A 21694-nucleotide genomic window follows, 5' to 3' on the forward strand; every position below is an offset into this window, starting at 1 on the left:
AAAATTACATCCTGGATCAAATAGAAAACATGAGTCGGCGATAACCATGGAGGCTCAGCTCCTGAGGTTTCTTCTCTTTCGGATGGCACAATCGAAAGCTTGATTCCAAGTATAATACAAATTTTTCCACATCTGATCCTTTGAGGAAGGGAACCTTCTCCAAAGTGTCGACAGATGTTGTGTAGAGCGGCTACACAGGTCCAGAGCCTTGGTTGTCAAACACCCCTGTAGAACTCGAGAAAGGATCCCATCCCCAGTCTTCATGCAAGTACTCCGCCATAAAGCTTTCCATGGCAGCTTCGATTGTCGGCATATCGAACTCTTGTAAGGAATTTGCCGACGTAGAAATGTCCATATTTCCGAATGATGGTTGTGCCTCGTTCACTACGAAGGTTATTGACAAATCCTATTGGTTCCACAGGGCTTGTAGGACTTACATGTCGCAAATAATTGTGTTTGATCATTGAAAACAGATTGACCAGGCCGCATTTGTTCCTGGTTACCACGGGAAGTCTCTGGCCCGGATGGATATTCTTCTATGCCAGAGACGCTACTATAGGAAGGGGGAAGCAGCGAGCTTTCTGTTCGAGAGCTGGTAGGTCGTTGTTGCTTCTGAGGTGGTGGAGGTAAATCTTGAATCTGGAGCTGTATGTCGCTGAAATATTTGATGATCAAGTCGATCATCATCTCGAAACTCTCTTTGCCACTGCGCACGGAAGGCCACCACTGGCTACCGATACTAAGATGGTTGGAGCAGGTTCGCAAGTCGCGGAGCAATTTTGCAAAGGGCAGTGTACGTTGTAGATCTCGCGAAGCCCAAGCACAGTACACAATAGTTGCGCCGGAGGAGAAGATCCCGTGGATGTTGCGCCAATTATAATAGAGCATGTCCTGATTGCTGACTGCATCATATATTTGTAAGCGCTTGCTGCAACTCTGATAGCATAGTCTCAATGCTTCCTGGCTGGGCGATGGGAACATTTGAGACGGCTGGAAAAGAAGAGAAATGGCGGAATGGTACAATTGTTCATGTCTCATCTTCTGGATTTGAAAGTCGAGCTTCTCATCATCAGTCACATCATCGGCTGGGACAATTCTTTGAACACTGAGAAGCCAGTGGTCAAGCTCGGACTTGATCCTGGTTTGAATCTCTGAGAGATTTGTCGGCCAGACAAAGCTTTGGTTCCGCGTTGGTAGATGGTATAGCAACAGCTTGATCTGTGATATGTGCTGGTCTAGTCGGAACCTTGATATTGACAGCGCGAGAACCTGATGCATCGGCAGCTTGATAATTAAATCACTGCCTGCCAAGGACATAACTTCTGTAACATCCGATTCATCTGGTGGTCGAATGTCGAAGGTTTCATCACGAATTCCCAGTGGGCGACCTTGGATGGTGGCAACAGACCTAGCGTTTGAATCAGCAAATTACCCTTGAAGGTTGACTTCTGAAAAGGTGATCTTACCGATCCAGGGAGTAAACAGTGTAAAAAATGAATCTCAGCAGAGCTCTCGCACCAGCTGGCAAGTCAGATACGCTTGGCTCCCGGTGAAGTCCCAGGTCTATACAGTGTGACATTGCAATGTGGGTTAATGTCCACAGATTCACAGCGGCGGGCTCGGTAAGACTCTGCAAAGCTAGCAATAAGATGGCTTGCAGCGATGTGACTGAGATATTGGAAAATGTTTCCGAGGCCGTTAACATCGCCATACGATGGAAGCGAGTGGGAGAGTAATCGTAGTTTTTCTTCCTTGTCAGTATCGTTGCCGACAAAGAAAATGCCATGAAGACATGGAATACGGCAGTGGCAATAGAAATCGGGGTGCTGATATAGCCTGCAACCATATCCATCCGACCATTGTAGCTAAATGGACCAACGGAATCAATCCAACCATTCCGATCCACTGAATCATTATGCCCTGCCTGAGCACACATGTACAATGCATGATATGCGTTGATCAAGGATGCAGGGTGGAGGAATGGCTGATCGACGTGGACATTTTGGAAGTAAACTTCTAATAAAAGGCATGCTTCTTCAGGGGATGGGAGATCCTATAAAAATTAGCGTGCTGCCACCAGTTAGATTGAATAGCTATTTGGTATCAAAATCATTACCTGTCGCAATTGATCATAGAGAGACCGGTAGATCTCGGCTGATATCCTCTGCGGAGTAAGTCGACGTGCTTGGCTTGCGCCTTGTTCCGGTCGTATGTCATTATCTAGACCCATGAGCTTGGCGAAGAGTAGTCCAGAGGATGACCCCAGATAGTGCTTCTGACGCGAGTCTGATTGCAATGAAAGCATCCCGAGATCGATCGCCACAGAGCGTGCTTTGGCAGAAAGTGGGGAGTCGGCGTCCGACTCCATCACCGAGTGAGAGCGTTTATTCGCCGCTGCATCTTCCAGACTTTCGTCGTTACTGGGAGGTTCTGAGATACGTCTTCGTGGGACGGAAGCGATATTCATGGTGTTCAGGCGGTCCTGCGGCACGTTCAAGCTCTCCATAAAGTTTGCATTGACCTTTGGCCCCTGCGACAGGTCAAACTCGGGACATAGGGTGGCCAAATTCTGTTCAAGCCATTTGATGCGAGCGCAGCACCTCACCGCAAAGCTTACAGATTACTACCGTCAGGAACCGCATCTTGAGGATGATGAAACTCGAGAGAAAAATCAAAAACGGGTGAAGCCGACTCACTCTCGCGGGATGGACAAATCATTATTGCCCGTATGGACATCTATGCATGGGACCTTTGCCCGAGCGCAATTACTACAAGCAGGAATTCCACCATCACACTAATCGCACTGTTAGCATATTTTTGGCAGCGCGAAGGCTAGAGAGAATCACCTTGACACGTTTCTGGCGGCATCGGCGGCATGCCGACCGGACCTTCCTGAGTGGCGGGGCACTGCCGTCTTCGGGTCCCATGACGCCGGAAAGAAGAATGAAAGGTTTTGGCCTCCGAGATACGATGAACGGTCCTCAAAGATGCATGGTCGTGCTGGTGATGTTCAAGATGGGGGAGATGAGGACGGGAAGGTTTGCCTGTGGGGAAGGGCTTGGCTCGCAGACCGATTCTGGGGTACCGTACAGCCGATCGCATAGCCACGAGTAGGCACAGCCCTTTAGGAACTGCAGAATATGCCTATCATTACTATTATGCTAGAAATGGTCGTCTAGACGCCTTTTTGGCGTAGTGGTAAAATGGCTGACAGGAACTTACAATTGCCACTAGGTAATTCTTTGGATGGAACATTTCTGATCTCATACTCCGTCGCTCCGATTGCGGCAACCTTAAAAAGGTTTCGCGGGGTTTTGAGTTGTTTGTCAAGATGTTTTGAATCAAGAGATGCCCGTGTCTTCCCTCCACAGACATCGAACATCGAGAAATATACCTCGCCTTGACGCGTCAAATTGGTTTAGTTTAGGCGTGTTGGAACTGGATCCTCAGATCCCACATTAGACTAGAAAGATCACGTTCACCTCTCTACTAAGTGTGCCAATCTATATGCAGTTGTCTTGTATTATCTCTTTTTTTTCTATTTAATGAATGACCCCATCAAAGATCGTTTAAGGAATCTTACAAATTTGCTTTCTCCTTCCCTACAGGCCTGCTAATTGGTACGGTGTTAGTCCACTCTACAACAGCCTCATATATAGAAAAGCTGAGAGCGCCCGAGACCTAGAAGCCAAGAGTTAGCCTCGTCATCGACAATTTCAAAGCTACGAAGAGTCACGAACACTCAACCGGACCAACCGCGGTGTAGTTCCTCGCCATAAAGCAGAAATGCCCTCCTGTGTAATCACGGAACGGAAACAATTGAGGGATCCTCGATAACGCTGATTTCCATCGATAGCCTGGAGTCGCGTCTTGACCGAGTCGAACGGCATCGTTGCGTACACTGTGACAATACCCGCCATAGCACCCGCAACGACAGTGCTGACGGATTTTGGCAAGTCTGTTGCCTCCATCTGACCCAGGAAGATATTGTAGCTTGTAAAGCGCACCATAGCATTTGCAGACTGCTTCAGTGTCACCGGAACCACGCCGCGGTATAACCCAGGCAGGCCTTCCTTGCGGAAAATGGAGATGATGCCATGCCCAGTCGATCTATACAGCTTGTGTCCAGCTCGGTCGTCGATCATTTTTGTCTTTATAGTTTCACCCGGAGTGACCACGACAACTGCCTCTGCCACTCCAGCCATCAAAGCCGCACCCATATTTCCTAGCGGTATCACTTTGCCCTTTGTATCGGTCGGCATGAGTTGTCGGGCCATGTCGAATGTGAAGAAGCGAATTCCCGATTTGGAGGCGTTGGAGGCGCAGAAGACTCCCGCACCGGTGTAGAGAGTGCGGAGTCCATGATGTGGAATGACTGATCTCAGGATTTGTGTAAGCGATTGTTTCTCCGCGCCGCCAGCTTTGAAAAGTTGCTGGCGAGTCTTCAAATACTCGGTAGGATACTAGATATTGTTCAAGGTGTTAGTACAGGCTTCTTTTCTGCTAGGCTCATGCTTTCCATACAGTGATCAGACTCTCAAGGCCGCCAGCAGCGCCTCCAGCCACTATAGATTGCCATGGCGATACCTGTTTCCGAGTGGACATGGCTCGGTTAGATTAAACAAGTGGAGATAAAAGTCACCATGTAACCATATTGGCCCCGTCTAGCCGGCATCACGGACATATATGAAATGAGTAATGATGTTGACCAAATGGGCGCTTCCCGATGGCGGGTTGGACAACCTTCGTAGATGCGCACGGGAACAATCCGATAACACGACCACAAGATCCGGACATCCGCAGTCGGAGGCATGCGATATCTTGGATTGTGGTCAAGAACTCAATTTGCGATTGTTGTAGGAGTTGTTCATTTCGGTGGGATTCCTCCCAGTCTCGGAATGGTCCAGACCCACCCGGAGCGCTCCAGAGACCCAGAACATCGCTACACCTCCGTATCCCCACTTCGGGGTCATCCCCGGACTAGGTCTCACTGTTCCTCGAAGGAGACTACGGGGCTCTTCTGGTTTCTTGTCGGTTGAAACCGCTGGTGGGCGTTACCAGTCTGGGGCATGTCTCCAATATTCGGAGATGGCCTTTGCCGGCTGACTTCTCTATATCTCTGTCTCCTGTCACTGAATATGTCGAACACCGAATTTTGGGCCAAACATACAATTTGTGGATATCTCTTTCCCAACCAACCTTACTCGCCGCCTATAAGTGAACTTTTACAAGAATAATGTCGTCGCAACTCTTTCCAGATGGCGGATGGGACGTCCACCACCACATTTTCGAACGTGAGATCCAAATAACCCCCTGGAGAATCTGCTACTAACATAATATAGCTGAACGGTTCCCCTATGATCCAAACCGACATCTCACACCACCCCCGGCATCGATCAAAGAATATAACGAATTCAAAAGAAAGACGGGCATAACGCATTCAGTCCTGACCCACGGTCTCTCCTATGGCGCAGACAGCAGCTGCCTCACTACATTCACCACGGACCTCGGGCGCGCAATAACAAAAGGGATCGCAGTCATCGATCCTAAAACCGTCACACCAGCCGAGCTAGCAGAAATGCACGCCAACGGAATTCGTGGCATCAGAGTGAATATGTACCGATATGGTGCGATGCATGACGTCGAGCTTCAGAAGATCGCTTTAAAGGTCCATGCAGGTGCGCTGGACGGTCATTGCACCGGGTGGAGCATGGTGTTTACGCATACCCATCCGGAGTTCTGGGGTGCATTGAAGCCACTTATTGCGCGGGAGATTGTACCAAGAGGGATTCGGCTCGTAACGGATCATTTTGCCCTGTTGAAGGGGGCAAGCATGTTGTCCGCTGAACTTGAGGGTGATCTTACGCGGCAACAAGGGTTTGAAGATATCCTGGATTTAGTACGAGCGGGTCAAATTTTCGTGAAAATCAGTKCGCCATACAGGGTCAGTACCCAAGCTCCGTATTTCGAGGATCTCAAACCGCTCGTCAGAGCGTTGTTTGATGCGAATCCCCAGCAGCTTTTGTGGGGGAGTGATTGGTACCTATTTCATGATCCTTTGGGTACAGTTGCGAAGATGCTAATACTAGGTCACAGGCCACATACCCCCTTGATGAGGGTGCGTACGAGGGAGGAGGCATTAACAGAGACTCCGTATCTAAAGGTTGATGATGTGGCTTGGTTGAAAAGCCTCCGCTCGTGGTTGTCAGATCATGAGTGGAAGACGCTGATGGTGGAGAACCCCCAGAGGCTGTATGATTGGTAGATTGACATTTAGTTGCGTTATCTTGAACTTCTACGAGACGAGCCAGGGATGTATATTTATATTGATCACCTCCACAAATTGTGCTCCATTCCGTCTTCCTGGAAACTTAACATCATGCATTAGGGGTGCGGGAGAGTCTGCTATATTTACTAGTGCTAGTGTATTTTAGATAAAGATAGTCTTAGTGGGAAAAAAAGAATACTAAAAGGGCTATTGAATATGGGCTAGAGCTGGCTGCCTTTCACTAGTAGAAGCTAATGTGCTTTGCGGCTGCTTGGGGCTAGGGCCATAGTAGAACTCTATTTAATTAAGGTTCACTTACATATCTCTGAAAGCTCCCTAGCTTATAGTAGGTGTAAGTTTCAATGGTTACAGCAGTTGTGGAAGAGAATCAAAGGGGGGTAGATCAGATGATATATTCAATGGTTGTCCTGAGCAAAAGTTGAAGTGTTGATAGCATTTATAAGATGAGGTGGTCCCAAAGGATCTGTAATGCTGTGTAGCTGCAGACAAACTCCATCAACTACTCACCATGTTTAGGCAATGTTTTAAGTGGACTACTGAAATATCTCAGCCAAAAGGACTAAAAAAGTGTCTGCTAACTTCAGCCACCCAGAACCCGCTGGGTTATGGGCTGGGTTTGGGCCCTACAAATCTAGGACCCGAACCCGGTGGGTTGGGTTAGTAGAATAGGTGAACCCAGCCCAACCCGTGAAAATAACAACCCTATCCATACCCATACCCAACCCACGGGCTCAGACCATTGACCCAAAACCTGCCAAAAAATGGGTTTGGGTTGGGCCCAACCCGTCAACCCGCGGGTTATGGCGAGTCCTAGCCATAACAGACACAAGAGCTATTATTAGATACTCCTTATTTCCAGTACTAAGTACCTAAATAGCTTAGGATAATGCATCTTGAATTGCACCCTCAGGKGGAGTAGGGATGGTCACTCTACTTACCTAAATATAGCCTTTCATGCCTAGGTCCTGCATTGTACTCCACTGCTGCATTAATATGGTGGAGGGAGATGAGTTATATAATATATTATGAATAATAGTGATAACGAGTGCTATGTAGAGATCCTATTTAGCAGATGTCAGACTCAGTTTCAGGATATAGAAAAGGGCAGTTTTAAGGACTAGAGGGACCTTAAAAATCAGGAAGTGAGCAGCGTCCAGTGGGGAAGGCATGAGAGAACAAGGCTTAATACAATCAGTCACAATAGAATTCTTAGGGTAACCTCTTAGTGTTGATAGAAGCTGGGAAAGCGCCTCCCGAGGGGTCATCCATGATTTATTCAGGGCACCTGACGCTGAAGTTGGGGGTTGCGCGCCAAGCGCAAAAGGCCCGCTCAATACGAGACGACTAGATTTTACAACATCATTCCCGGCGTTAGCGATGTGATGGATTTTAATACAACGTTGGCGGGTCGCTCAATAACACAGCTTCAGGGCGCTGGTGCTATACCCAAATATTAAAATGTTCGAAAATATCCAGCTGTATCCGAAGTTAGGGTTTGTGGAGACAGGCCGGAGGACGGAGAATAGATACGAACGGGTTTACTTTCGGAAGGATCTCACATGAGATAAGGATGAGGATCTGTTCTCTTTAGTGCCAGCTTAGAGAGATCACATGCATGGTGGAATTGTTGCCGGATTGGATCGTGCTGCATGTCGATGGCGTCCAGGTGTTCGGGGTACTACAAAAATGCAGTAACTTCTTACTTGGTTTAGAGCCTCAGCCTTACACAAACGAGACTACGTAGCATTATACAGGACGCTCGGGGTCCCATCCATGACTTCCCAAGCTGACTAGATTGCTGTCGGAGTCGAGAAAGACGGATAAGAACGGAAGAGCGATATTCTGTGATGCATATAGCTTGAGATACTTCTCAAGTGTTTGGTATTATTGAATTAGTATATGCTGTCAAAGCCTATTGAGTCTGTATCTGATTTCTTCCTGATGGTATCACCGGTGGCGTATATGATACAGCTTAGGGTCTATTCAGGGACAAGCCCGACTGTAAAGTGATCAAAAGTGGCGATACTGGGACTTTGGTGGTCATAGATTCACCATGTGATGTAAACCTGGGTGGATTGAGTCTGCTGGCCCAGATTATACTCTTATTTCGTCTTTCCATACACACACAACCCAACTGTTCAACTATGAGATCTGGCCAGACTATCTAGACCCGTGCCATTGGCGATCCGAGTTCTAATCTTCTGTCCCAGATGCACCATAAGCAAAAGTGATGTGAGAGCCTTTCTTAGCATGATTTGTTGTTTGTTAACTCATACTGTGATTGAGAAAAGACTCGACACCATACGATGAATTGAACTCTCGTTTCCGCGATGGATCGKTACGAAAGAGACCAATCTGGGAGTTCCCGGGGCTTGTCTTTACGTTCGGGAGGATTGGAAGACCATACGGAAGGGAATCAGCAATCTAGCGATCAATCCTCAAGCGACGGTGCCCAGATCCTCCGTCTTGTCGTCCGGGTCAATTCTGCCAGCCTTTGAATTGATGTATTTATTCCTAGACATGCGTACGGTTAGATTCATGCAGATAAGGGTTGGCCAGGCTAGACTTGCCTCTCATCGGCCCATAGCAGCGCAACGTACGCAATGATAAAAGGCGGTGCGACATAGAGGGCCTGCTGTCTGCAGCGACGGGCAACATTGAAAATGGCTGCGTGGAAGCAGCCGGCCAGAGGCCTAAGACGGTTAGGGGACAGCAAGTATGTTGCCAGGCGCTGTGGGCTGGCGCGAACTATGGGTAGGTACACAATATCAGATATGCCGCATCATTTTGCTGAACAAGCTACCCATTTGGGATGTCGTTGCGCACGTACCAAAAGCTCCCGGAACACCTAACCAGCTTGTACATTGTCAGCTAGCCGTTGAGAACCGCATCCACTAGGCCCTTGCGGAGCTTAAGATAGGCTGGAATGATATTTGGTCGAATCGAGAAGTGGATAGGGGGCAAAGAGAAGAGGCTCTACTGACTATCCGTTCTTAGGGTCGTTCCAATTACCACCCATCGTGAAAGTTCAGACAGTTCGAAACTCTGGCGGCAATAGCTGGCGGAAATGGAAGGCTTGATATGCAGAGCAGAGGAACCAGAAGTCGGAACTCTTTTGGATCTGAACGGGTCCGCCTTTCTTATGTATCTTAACCTGCACTTAACGATGGATCTCCGTCGGATTCTTGGCGATTCCGGGCTCCGGCCAGCTGACGCGGAGCTGTGAATCTTCCTCCGGTGCTTTTCCTGCTACCTGGAGCCCATGACTGAGGGCTTCCTAGACAGATTCAACTGTCATTACTCGAGAAAGAAAGGCATGTTGTTTCCTGGTAACTAGCCCATGTATTGTCCAATGCTGAACCTACTCTGTGTGATGGCAAGATATGCCCGCCAGTAAGAGTCAGTTCAAGTACTGATTCAATTCAGCTAAGACATCAGTGCGAATCTGAGCCCCAATCTACAATGGAATCACAGGCATTGTACCAATCTATCGAAGGTTCTGAATTAAAGAGCTGCCATATCAGCTCGTTGTCCCACAGCGTGGGGTCCGTTGGAGCGTCAACACCCAGACTCCAACCCTCGCCATTTAAGGATATAAGTGAACCCGTTCCTGAAGCTGTGCCAATGCTGGACCTGGCATGGTCCGGTTTCTGCCCGCTTCTCGGTGGATTATGATCGTCACTTCCGGTGCCGGTAGGAGTCATTGTCCCTTGCCTTCGTTCCAGTCCCGAACACTCCTCATGTCCAGGAACATTTGCGGACGTGATAGCATCCCGTGGCCGTACGACTAGTGGTCGACAGATGTTAACAAGTGTGCGACACAGGGTATGCAGTTTCGCAATGTGCTTGTTCGGGGCAGGCAGGCCAGAAAACCCAGTAGAAATGTTCTCCATGAGATTGAAGTCTGAGTTGTTAGCAGTGCAGACAACGTGGCAGAACAAAACAAAAAATGGGCACAAAGGATAGGTAGCGACCATCCTAACATGAGTTAGCGACGGGCATTAGATATCCTTCTTCGCGAGACAAACCATGACAAGTAAAATTGGTAGCCTCCAAGGGCATTCCGGTCCCCAGAGACCAAGCTCTGTATCTTCTGAAAAGATAAGAGCGCTTTTCTGGCGCAGGAGAGGCATGTGTTCCGTGAGGTTGCATCGGACAACATGTTGGGATTTAAACGAAGGATAGCCGTTTCAATGGCATGAGCGGTGAAGTCTAGATTCAACACATGTAAGATCACGTCCAGATTGGACTCATGGGAAATTGAATCGGAAAGCTCCATTTTGTTAGCATCCACGCATAAAGTGTCATTTGTCAAGACATCAAAGACATACTTCGCGTATAGAATTGTGAATTCTATTCATTTGATTTCGCAGGATGCCAATCTCACTAATTAACCACCCTTCATCGCTTCCATGATTATGTGAAAAGTGAAGCTCCATGGCGGATTCCTGCACTTGAGCCAATTCCGTGAAAAGCTTGAAGACAACCGCCATCGGTTCTCTAGGGCTGTGACCCACAAGATCGAGGACGGATGCCCGTAACTTCGGCAGCACTGGAGGCCTTCGGAGGAGCATGCTCATCGCCTTGTCGAAGTGGTAGCACCAGACAATGCACAATCGAGCTTCTTCATCCTCGTCTGTCTTCGCGACTGTATCGGTGACAAGATGATATCCAGTAGCGACTACAGTGCGACAGGCCGAGACAGTTAGCGTGAGGCAGCCTTGCACATCCCCTAGAATTGCCATAATAATAGCCTGTTGAAGGGTCTATATAAGAACGAGAGCCCGTAAGATAGCTGTTCGTGCCACTTACTCCAGTAACAAGTGCCTGCAACAGGAGCAGGGACGGAGGTGCTAGAAACCCGACGCGGTTCAGTGCAGCCAGAGACGCATGTAAGTGCTTGGTTTTCAGGTCTTCAACGGACCTCAGCAGAGAAACCTCACGTACTTCTGACGGTGTATAGGCGTGATATAGCACAGCTGCTCGGAAATGCAAGATAACTTTGTGGAGGTTAGCGTTTGGCTCGTCAACTGTGGCCCCCAACTGAGCCAAGGCGATCCGTTTTATAGCGCTCCTTCTGGGGAAATCAGGGAACCGAAGGCCCGTGTCCGCACTCTGTTGTTCATTCCCATCTGTAGGACTCAGCGCAGAATAACAAAACAACACGCGCTGCCTGTCTTACCTCTCATGAGAATATGTGTGATATCCGCCTGCGAGAGTTCGGCAGTGGGAGCATCACCCTGATCCCAGCGAGTAAAGTCATTTCCAGCCAGGTCCGCGCCATGAGAGAGTGTTTCGACTAACGTCAGGGCTGACCGAAGGACCCCGCGTTGACTGGTGGACAAACGGTGATTGCGGTACAGCTCCGTGCGGATGAAGGCCCGAGCCTCATTCTCGCGAGTCGACGTGGCGTCAGAAAGCGGCGTACAGTAGGCAGAGTCCTCGATAGCAACCTCTAACGTACGTTTCCGTTTCAGGGACTGTCGAGGAACCGTTGGGGATGTAACAACATCTGTCACTTCCTCTGCTTCGGGAGGGACCGAGGCCGCAGGTTGAACAGGATCTTGATTACTCGGTGACTGCTGAGCGAACTTGCTGTGCCACAGCACTTCCTCCAAAGCTGACAATCGTTGATCAATTGCCTGGATCTTCTCATTGCTATCTCAAGTCAGTAGAGAGCATGATGTTTGTCTGAGGCTAGAGCGGTCTCTTACGTATTGACTTTCTGACGGACTGTGCGTTTTTGCCGAGACCTATTGCATTGCAATTTCGATGTCGCACAATTGTAGCACGGCTGCCGTTTATCACATTTTATCTATTGAGAAGAGAACATCTGAGATCGTGAAATACCTGGAGCTACAAGGAAACCCACCTTTTTGCTGTAACAGAGATCGCACTACACCGGGATTAGCTCCACGAGGTACGGCGTCATGCATGTATGCAACTCACCGCCAGGAATTCATGGGGTTCCTGAAGTTCTGTCATATCGCCTGTTTCTTACCACCATGAAGGATCTTAGCATGGGCCAAAGGCTTTGAGGTGCCAGAGATAGTCTCGGGGTCCGAACTCATGTCCCTCCGGGTCGGTCACGTGGGCACCGGAGCCCGGAAATGCCAAGCTCCGTATACTATCGTTGAGCAGCAGTCATTGTTGAAGCTCGCTCAAGGCTAGACTGGTAGTGGATTGGATATGGTTTGATCCACCACCTACCTAACCCACCCAATATCCGTGCGGATTGGATTATGGATAATGGATATATCCATAAGAGAACACTAGTAGTCATGTGACCTCACCACGATTCGCGCACCCCTTATTATATTCGGCCATTGCGGTCCTAGCTAGAACTCTCGGCGATTTCTTACTGTCCAAACCTAGGTTATAGGTTGACCGGCTTCTAGCCCGCGACAATATATATTAAGAACATTATCTTTCATACGTCTCAGGAGCGTCTGAGATGTCTTACACTCCCATTTTAAGGTAAAGCTAGTAAAGTTATAATATATTATCTTCTAGGATGGCACACGCCTTTTCTATATAATAATAAACTCTTCTGCAAAGAGCTTAAGAATTTAGGGGGAGAGATCAGGTTCATCCTTTAAGAAATTCATCATCACGCTTTCATTACAGGAAAGTCCCCATCTGTGACTAGTATCAGCATTCAGCAGAATGTTTTTTTAATATTAATAATCCTAAAATAGTAGTAATGACTTACACTGCCTAATTAAATACAGCTTTATTATACTTTATATCAGTAGCTAGTGCCAGTCTTGGATGGTAAATAACATTCTCCTTCTATTCCTGCTAAAGTAAATAGTTAAGAGTAAATCTATATAATTTAGTAAGCCTCTGCTGCTCTCTAACTACTTTCTCTAGATGTTCTTTATCCATTTCTAAAAGTATAGTTATATGATATTACATATAGGGAGGAGCTCTGGGGCCAGTAGATAATTTAGTAAAGATTAAATAAGGTAGGAGCTAAAAAACTTCATCTTAAATAACAGGGCTCTTGGCCTATTTAACAGCAGCTAGATTAATAGCCTAGTGTATGTTTTGCTTGGTGAAGGTGTCCTCCCTTACTACTCATAAACCCTCATTACCACCTCCCTTCACCACTTGTAAGCCATCTTCTAGAGGGGTGATGAGGAGCAATAAAGTCCTCACCTACATTACCAGTACCCACACTAAAATCATAAGGTCGCATTTTCAGGGGAGGAAGGCATTTTAAGAATTTACCATGTTCAATAGGTGGCTTAAGTACAGCTGAGCGGACGGGAAGCCCTGTTTTCCACACATAGGATTCCTCTACTTGAGGTCTATATAGGCACTTATTGAACACATTAAGAGCACTTTTGCCCTTAGTTGTATTTAATGCCAGTCTACACAGGTTGGTGCTGTGGCTTAGGGATGGGGTCATGCTAAGGTCATAACGGCTGTATTCCTATAGTATGTTATTACCACCGATGTTATGAAACTCATACTGCTCTTCTCATATACACTTCTTGCTGTATAGAGATCTATATGTTGAAACTGACTTGCCAAGTGTGGAATGTTATCACATAGACTGCGGTATACATACTAAACATCCAGCAAAGCTGTCATGTATGTCATTTCCTAGGCTGTCATGAATTCCTTAAGGGAATCGACATACAACGAAGCAGAAAATGCTCGTCCGAGATTATAGCCCTTTATGTGGTGGGATCAGGGTGTGAATGAGATGAATCAAGACAGCGATGATGCCTGTGACGCTTAATATAGGTAGGCTTTACATACCTGCTGATCATACTCATATAAATATTAATTTCTATCGAGGAGGCTTCGTTATTTGTGTTCCGAGTGGCCTCCTTTGGACCGGCTTTCTTCCGAGCTGCCGTGACACTTAGCGGGATTACGTAGGAACTCATCCCATCAGATTTTCTCAAAGTTTCTCCGTTGCGGACAGTCAGAGGGTCAGAAATTAAAACTACGACGCATTCCTGGCGATTTGGACGCTTGTAGTCACGTCAGTACTTGAAGTGTCGGTCCGTACTGCAAAGCGGGGACAATGATAGCTCTAAGGTAGATCCAAGAGAATGCAACGAAAAGAAGCAGGGCATTAGGTTGCTGGCATAGTTTCCCCAAATAGGAGTCCAACGGGAACCAGGTATTCTCAGAAGACTGACATTGAGATCTGAACGTATATACCTAAGTCGGGTCGCCTATCAGTTCAGCCATCCTCCGCGAAGAAGACCTTTTCAGGTAACCAGTTGTCATTGCATGATTTAAATCGCGTACTGCAACCATTCAACATGTCTATCTCATAACGACTCAAGTCCCAGCCATCCAGTTCGATGTTGTCTCGGATTCTCGACGCGCTTACACTCTTGGGTACCACGCTTGTACCCCGCTGGATGGCCCATTTAATTCTTTAGTGCCAAAAGAAGATCAGCATATACAGAGTGGACATGGCACGAAATGAGGAAATCATGAGCGGAGGAAAGAGGGGGCCAGAGGGGCAGCGCTTACAAAATCTGTTGTGGTGATTTATCTTTCAGCCGCGATACCTCAAGTACCGCCTGGTCCTGTATTAGCGGGGAATCAGTGGAACCCAGGCATGCATATGCCGTGCAGTGAATATCATGGTTATTGCAGTACGTGAGGAGTAGGTGAGAGGGCCAGTAGGGGTGGAGCTGTAGCACGTCAGCAGTGGCTGAGTCAAGCTACTACGGATCTGCCCGTTACCTCAATTTGATTGACTGCAGGAACGACCTTGCAGGATGGATGATTCAACAGTCGCTGGAGGTGGGTGATGCCGAAGTTCGAAACCCCAATGTTTCGCACGATGTGTGGTTGTAGTTGTTGCATTGCTTCCCTGTATGAATCAGAGTTGTGGCCGTGAGTTACTTCTAAGTACTATACTGTGCCGTACCACGTGTTGACAAAGTTCCAATTCTTCAGCTGGGTGGTCTGATCGTTGGGGCAGGCGGATACAGGCCAATGCTTGTGAGGTCAGCCAATGAATCCTCGCATATGATAGCTCGAGGCGCGTTTACCATGAGATAAAGGTCGATATAGTCCATGTCCAGCGCGTCTAGAGACAGTTGCAGAGCACTCTCAACACGGGTATGCCATCTGTTGTCGAGTTTAGTTGTGATCCAAATCTGCTTACGTGGCACACCAGAATCCTTAATGGCTCGGCCAATCTCATGCTCATTCTCGGAAGACTGTGCTGCATCAATGTGGCGATATCCGACATCTAATGCCGTACGAACAGCCTTGTATACTTGCCCTGGCGTCTCGGCTCTGCGAGTACCCAGGCCAACGGCGGGGATTGGGGCTCCAGTATTGAGCCGAAATACTTTCTCCCGGTAGCCGGGATAAGCGAAGGAGGTCGAGGAGGAAGAGGTAGAGAAGTTGGCGGCAAACCCTCGGCTGCTTCCGGATATTTTGGACAAGGGCCGGCTGTTAGTGGCAGCACCCAAACCTCCGGCTGAAGAGGACAGCAGCAGCGGGTGCCGCACCTGCCGGCTCGCAAGCGACGCGTTGATAGCGTCCACAACGGAAACTGTGTGCAGCGCGTTTCCTAAAGAGGATGAAAATTCAGGTCGACGACCCGATATCCAGTCACCGAATTCTTGGGCCATGGTTTGGATCACTTGTTTTTGCCGTGGCTGATGTTTGACCTTTAACGTCTCAAAACCATTGTTGTCGTGATGGGTGATTTGATACCCATCAAGATGAAGCGTACCATTGGTCCCTGTCACTGTGATAGATTGGATAGGTCTATGGGCGACGCGGGACAGGCGTACATGGCCGATGCAATTTTTTGCTCCCCAGTCCATTAGAATGTCAGAGACATCATCCCCGCCATATCTTTGGCCACGTCGAACAGAGGAGACCTGGTGTGCCATAACGGAGGTTGGCGGTCCGAAAAGCCACACAAGCATGTCGAGCATATGACAGCCCAGGTCTTCCTATAGACAATAGGCAGGTCAGTTCGCTGTATTGCACGCCTGACGGGTGCAGGGCTTAGCCTACCGTGACTCCGACACTGGATGCTGCACGCCATGTTTCCTCGAGGTTCGTAATATTGAGGGTGAGGCTCGCCTCAACCGCCGCAACTTCTCCAACAAGCGGGAGAAGGCTCTTAAAATGTAGAAAATGTGGTTCAAATCGCTTTTGGAAGGTGATTCCAATCCTCACTGGCAGCCTGGTCATCCACTCGTACTCTGCAATGGATTCTGCAACAGGTTTCTCCTTTAGGACCGAAATGCCCTTTGCTGCAAGGGTGGTGATGCATTGAGTGTGGGCGCTATGGGGCACAGACACAATTGCAAAATCCGGTATGTGGCTCTGTAGCAGCTGTGGTAGTGAAAGGTAGGTGGGGATTCCCTTGTGTGTCGCGGAGAAAGCGTCCAGCGCCACGCGATTCGTGTCACAGACGGCGGTTATTGAAACAGACGGATCTTCAGATAGGCTGAGAAAATGGCTTCTGTAGCCCCGGTATCCGAGACCCACCAGTGCAATGCTGTAGTGTCGCAAGATTACAAAGTTATGTGGAACGTGACTATAAGGGGTGGGATACCGGGTCGCAAAAATACGTCCAGCCGAGCGCCGCGCCTGGCTGTGAAATGACCGAGATGTCGGCATTATGCGCTCTTCCCTGCTAAGTGAGAGGCTGAGTGAGTCTCGAGATTTCTACACTGCAATGCAGACTCGCCCTTTAACGCGAAGGTGGACAGTGAGATAAATCGCTCTTTGAGGGACGGCAGCAGCGGCAGAGCCTCACGGCACATTCAGCTCATGACTTCGCAAAAGCAAAAACAGATCAGGCGGATTCGACGGCTGTGCGTCGACTACAGGTGTCAAACAAGACAGGGGTCCCTTGCCCAATGTGAGCCAATAATAAAGGTACCAAGCCCGGTCGCCTTGTCTTTTTTATACGTTGGATTGACTCAGCATTCGGATGCATTGTTAATGTCGGCCTCCAGTTAATGCTTTGCGATGCGCCAATGACAGAGGGATATTACCGTTCTGTACGCAGAATGGTGACCATACCTCTGTTTTAAGACTCGTGCATAGCACAAAGAGCCGGCGGCGGATATTGCGGATATTGCATAGCATCGCCCAGCCAGAGGTAGGTGGCCTTTGGCCTCAATTGAGCACTGGCCTAGGAGTGCAGAGGAAATTCGAATCCCTTGACGCCCCCAATCAGCTTCGCACTAAAAATGGTAAACCTATACAATGAAAAGTCTAGCTCGCCATCCTTCGCCAGTATGTCTGCCAAGGGCGTCGATTCTATAGGGTAATTAGCGAAACAAAAGCCTATCTTGAGACAGGGCAGGATATCATTTCCCGGGTTGGGGCGGCCACGCTCCGAACATTCACCTTAATATAATCCTCGGGAGGTTTCTCGGTAGTGGCTATTAGCTATATAATTATTTTTTTTAAACACTGGTACTTGGAAAGTTCTTAGAATAGGCTAGAATAGGCTATTATATCTATTGCGGATTCCTCTCTTTCGATCTCGTATGACAAACTAACAAGACGTGCTTGCTGTTTCCTTTTACGTGTTCTTGATAAGCAGCTTCAACTGGGTGACTGAAATGCGGTGTTTTATACCGCTGGGCGCCTTCTTGGGAAGGTTCAATTACAGTACTTTGCGAAATTTCCAACCCTGACAAGATACCTAGGCAGCCCGTACCCTACCTCGAGTGTAGCAACCCTTGCCCCCCCCCCCCCCCCCCCCCCCCGGCCCGGGGGGGGTCAGTAAACAAATCGTACACGAAACTGCAACCCATCGCAGGGGTCACGTATTCAAGGCGATAAAACTGACCATAGATTCAAATTTCACAGGATGAAGTCTCCTGACTTGCCCTCACCCACCCAACCATGAAGCATTCCTTTCTGTCTTCTTCCTTCATCTGGACCCCTTTTCAACATCCCCCTTACCCCGTGGCTGACCCCGAAAGGACCAACGCCCAGCTCTTCTCGTTTCCAAGTCACGTCGAATACAGTCCTTGAGAGCCCGGATATCCGGCGGCCGCTCGCTAATGAGCCGCTTCTTCTCGTTGAAGACAACCCACCACGAATCATCAACGCCGCGCGTATGAGGAAACAAATGCCAGTCCCAAAGGCTCTTCTGCTCCTCGCTGCTGAGATTCAGCCAAGCATATAAATCCTGCCGCGCTGTCGATCGCTTCTTGCAACCCGGCCCGCCATTTTGCACCTCTAGCGCATCCCACCTGCGCAGGACGCCTCTTTTGTCCGTGACAAACTCCACGTCTTCTGGCCACTCAAAGACTGTCGCGCTCAGCTGAGGCCCGGCCTGGTAGACGTACGGCCCGGCATCCCGCCCCCGGAGCCAACACCACGCTTTATGTACCCGGGAGTCGTCGCAGCCGAAGCCGTAGCAGATCAACACGGTTGGAATCACTGTAAACGCAATCACGTAGAGCTGGGTTGCGAGCCGGGCCATGCCTAGTGTGACGACGTGGACAGTGAATGCCACCCACCCGATCCATTGTGCCATGCGATACATGCCGGGGGAGCGGACGGGGGTTTCGGTGACAAAGACCCCGCGAAGAAGATGCTCGGGAATGAACATAGCGATGGCCCGCGAGTCAGGCATGACGACCAGGATTTTCACTACCTCCGGGCGCCACCGTGGAGGGGCGGAAGAGGAGGAGTCCGGTAGGGGCCGCGGCGCCTTCGGGTCTTTCTTCCGTTGCTCTTCCCATTTGTCGAGGGCACTTGCATAAGTTGATGGAAGTGGCTTTGCGGCGGCAACAGATCTGTTAATTGCGTTGCGGTTCTCGTGTATCATGTAAGAGCGGACGAGAATGAGTAGGATGATGGCAATCCCGTTCGCAAAGCCGTACCAATCCCCGGACAGAATCGTCATCGCAAGGAAAAACATTGTGAGAGTAGCTGAGATCGAAGCCGGAACAAGCACGTAGGACCACTGGTCAAGTCGTGGTGGCGATGACTTGTTCACTTCCCAGTAGACCAGGCTGCGGGAGACATGGAACTCTTGCGCTTGCATCCACCTGGTAAACCATGCTGCCAGATTCCCTGTTACAATCCCGCTAGAGACGTTGTATAACGTGAATGTTGGCTGCTTGGCACGGAATCTGTCGCCTGCAAACACAAATCCAGCAAGCAGGGGCATATACTCAAGCCAATAGCTAGGGGCAAGCCGACCGACAGATATATCCACCTCATTCGCACCTAACAGAGTCAGCAGCCCGAGAGCATCGATCTCAAAGGGGGCCCATTCCGAAAGACTCTTCCAAGGATAGAACATGGCTATTTCTGAGGCTGTTCTAGTGTCGTCGTCAGAATGGCCAACATGTGTGCGGTGAGAGCGGGGATGGTTAGTGAGAAGAGGGACGACGTTAGGGTCAGCCGTGTGAGGCTCTGGCCAATTACGCCTGCATTGAACCCAACATGGGCGGTTTTCGAATCTGCCAAGTCACGGGCTTGAATCAGAATTGCTCTCATATGCATGTTTGCTATGCATCCTCTACCGTTTTTACGTGTTCTGCCGAATTTACCGCTCGTGTTGTACCGAGCTTGCGGGCAAGGCTGCGGACAAGGCTGCGGACAAGGCTGCGTCAAGGCTGCGTCAAGGCTGCGTCAAGGCAGAATGTGCTGTTCACCCTCGTATAACCTTGAGTTTAGCTCTAAATTAAGGGGCTGCCATGTGCGCCTTTCACAACGTCAGCAATTATGCGACCTCATCATATAGCTGGCAGAAGCGCAGAACAAAGGAGGTACATAATCGCTCCATCTGCCTCTAAGCCAGGTCGTGGGCCTCAAAGATTGGTTGTACCAACCACAGCGCTCTCTTGCGATAGTTGACGAGCCATATCTCTTACTATTCCTGAAGGGCTTTTCTTAACTGTTCTGAGCCTTAAATGGTCAGCCTTTTTTTTGGCGGTTCAACCGCGGTTCTTGACATCTGCGGTTTTATTGAAGTCAAGATGATATATTTTCCTGTTCGACGACCCTGACTCTTCCCTAATACGGTTAAACTAAGAGAAGCCAAATGGAATGAAGCCGGACGACAGGTATCTGTGCAAAGCAAATAGATCGCAGTGCATTATACTTTCCATTGATGCCTCGGCCAATATAATAAAAATATCCCCAAGAAGTCTCAAATACCGTCATTAAGAATTCACAAAAGGCTGACTATCCTCAGCTAGCCCCGCAGACCTGCACCTGCGCCCCATAAGCCCTGGCTCTACGCACCGCGGGTTGGATTCAGACCTGCGCGATGGCCACTACCAAATCCACAAAAGGCAAAAAGTCACCCGGTTAATAAGTGCCCCGAGAACAAGCAGAGCTTAGTGACAAGGCCGGTTGCATGCGCCTCTGACCGAAGAGATACACTACACGTATAAATATCTTCAGTCCCCAAAACAGAACGCAAAGGTTAAACTTGCCCCACGCCTCATTTAACCTTGGTAGCTTTCACATTCTTCTGGCTTGCCCTCCTGCAGGTCGAGCATCTCCCGCATCGCGTGTGTTCTATGGTACCGAGACACTGGGGCTTCTTCTTCTGTTTCTTGCAGGCGCTGCTCCCAGGGTTCTTGCATTTGGTTGTTTTTGAGTTACCCTTGATGACAGGGGCGCCACAGCCGAATTTCCACTGCGTATATAGTTCGTGACACATGGCGCGGTGATTGAGTCTTCAGATAATGTCTGCCTTGGTGAGGGTGCGCTCGGCAAAGAAGGAATTGGGATTGAAGATCTGGGAGAATGCGGATTGAAACTGTAAGAGCGGACATTGCACCGGACTGGGATCACATTTTAAGTACGGCAATCAGGTAGAGTTGCGCTGACGTGAGCCCCAGAGATGAGGACGGAGGTGGGTGGGTGGCCACACGGGGTCGAGGGACTGTTGGTTCAGTTCTACCCCCAGTGGCGGAACGATCAGTTTGATATGCCAAATTCCCACTTCAAGAGTGCTTTGGGCCACTGCACACTGCAAGGGTTAATTGGATCCACGTTGTGTGCCTACGTCTAGCTGAGGTTTGGATGCAAGGCTGTGGATGTTCAGTCCTTGGCGTAGCTACAAGTGACAGGACTGGCTGCTCTCATACTGTCCAGGGATATATGTGATGAGGACAGAGCAGGCCAGAAAGCGGGGAATACTTACCTGTCGTAAACCAGTCTTCACCCTATCGCAGGAACACAATGCAGCTATAGCTGGCTGTAGAAGTAGGGGATGTTAGTCTGCTCTTTCTGTCCACACGGCCGGGCAAGGACAAGGTACTCTATCGAGGACCTCTGTTCAGAAGACCGCTAAATKGCAGAGATGATAGGGATAGTGTCTGGCGCAATCACTCTGGCCGATGCAACGGCCAAAGCCGGAAAGAGCATCATCGCCGTCAAACAATTTTGGAATGACGGGAGGTGCACGCA

General features: G+C 49.1%; 6 protein-coding genes across 6 annotated transcripts; 1 reads left to right on the forward strand and 5 right to left on the reverse strand.

Moving 5' to 3' along the window:
* Positions 1-190: 190 nt before the first annotated feature.
* On the reverse strand, positions 191-2927 carry Asppvi_005976 (fungal specific transcription factor domain-containing protein; the record flags this gene model as incomplete). Its single annotated transcript, XM_043301885.1, has 5 exons — positions 191-384; positions 438-1408; positions 1467-2053; positions 2117-2569; positions 2847-2927. The coding sequence occupies 5 exons, from the start codon at positions 2925-2927 to the stop codon at positions 191-193; spliced, it is 2286 nt and encodes a 761-aa protein (XP_043157820.1).
* Positions 2928-3722: 795 nt separating this feature from the next.
* Asppvi_005977 (uncharacterized protein) lies at positions 3723-4605 on the reverse strand (the record flags this gene model as incomplete). The annotated part of the gene is made up of 2 exons (XM_043301886.1): positions 3723-4463; positions 4525-4605. 2 exons carry the CDS (start codon positions 4603-4605, stop codon positions 3723-3725), a joined length of 822 nt encoding a protein of 273 aa, XP_043157821.1.
* Positions 4606-5236: 631 nt separating this feature from the next.
* Asppvi_005978 (uncharacterized protein) lies at positions 5237-6265 on the forward strand (the record flags this gene model as incomplete). Its single annotated transcript, XM_043301887.1, has 3 exons — positions 5237-5294; positions 5343-6039; positions 6097-6265. 3 exons carry the CDS (start codon positions 5237-5239, stop codon positions 6263-6265), a joined length of 924 nt encoding a protein of 307 aa, XP_043157822.1.
* A 3458-nt stretch (positions 6266-9723) lies between these two features.
* Positions 9724-12274, reverse strand: Asppvi_005979 (fungal specific transcription factor domain-containing protein; the record flags this gene model as incomplete). Its single annotated transcript, XM_043301888.1, has 7 exons — positions 9724-10267; positions 10318-10562; positions 10621-11055; positions 11102-11421; positions 11472-11947; positions 12004-12104; positions 12239-12274. 7 exons carry the CDS (start codon positions 12272-12274, stop codon positions 9724-9726), a joined length of 2157 nt encoding a protein of 718 aa, XP_043157823.1.
* A 2945-nt stretch (positions 12275-15219) lies between these two features.
* Positions 15220-16915, reverse strand: Asppvi_005980 (uncharacterized protein; the record flags this gene model as incomplete). The annotated part of the gene is made up of 2 exons (XM_043301889.1): positions 15220-16239; positions 16304-16915. The coding sequence occupies 2 exons, from the start codon at positions 16913-16915 to the stop codon at positions 15220-15222; spliced, it is 1632 nt and encodes a 543-aa protein (XP_043157824.1).
* Positions 16916-18185: 1270 nt separating this feature from the next.
* On the reverse strand, positions 18186-19774 carry Asppvi_005981 (uncharacterized protein; the record flags this gene model as incomplete). The annotated part of the gene is made up of 2 exons (XM_043301890.1): positions 18186-19590; positions 19617-19774. The coding sequence occupies 2 exons, from the start codon at positions 19772-19774 to the stop codon at positions 18186-18188; spliced, it is 1563 nt and encodes a 520-aa protein (XP_043157825.1).
* Positions 19775-21694: the final 1920 nt, after the last annotated feature.

Source organism: Aspergillus pseudoviridinutans (assembly GCF_018340605.1).
Source record: "Aspergillus pseudoviridinutans IFM 55266 DNA, scaffold_4, whole genome shotgun sequence".
In the NCBI taxonomy this organism is placed as follows: domain Eukaryota; kingdom Fungi; phylum Ascomycota; class Eurotiomycetes; order Eurotiales; family Aspergillaceae; genus Aspergillus; species Aspergillus pseudoviridinutans.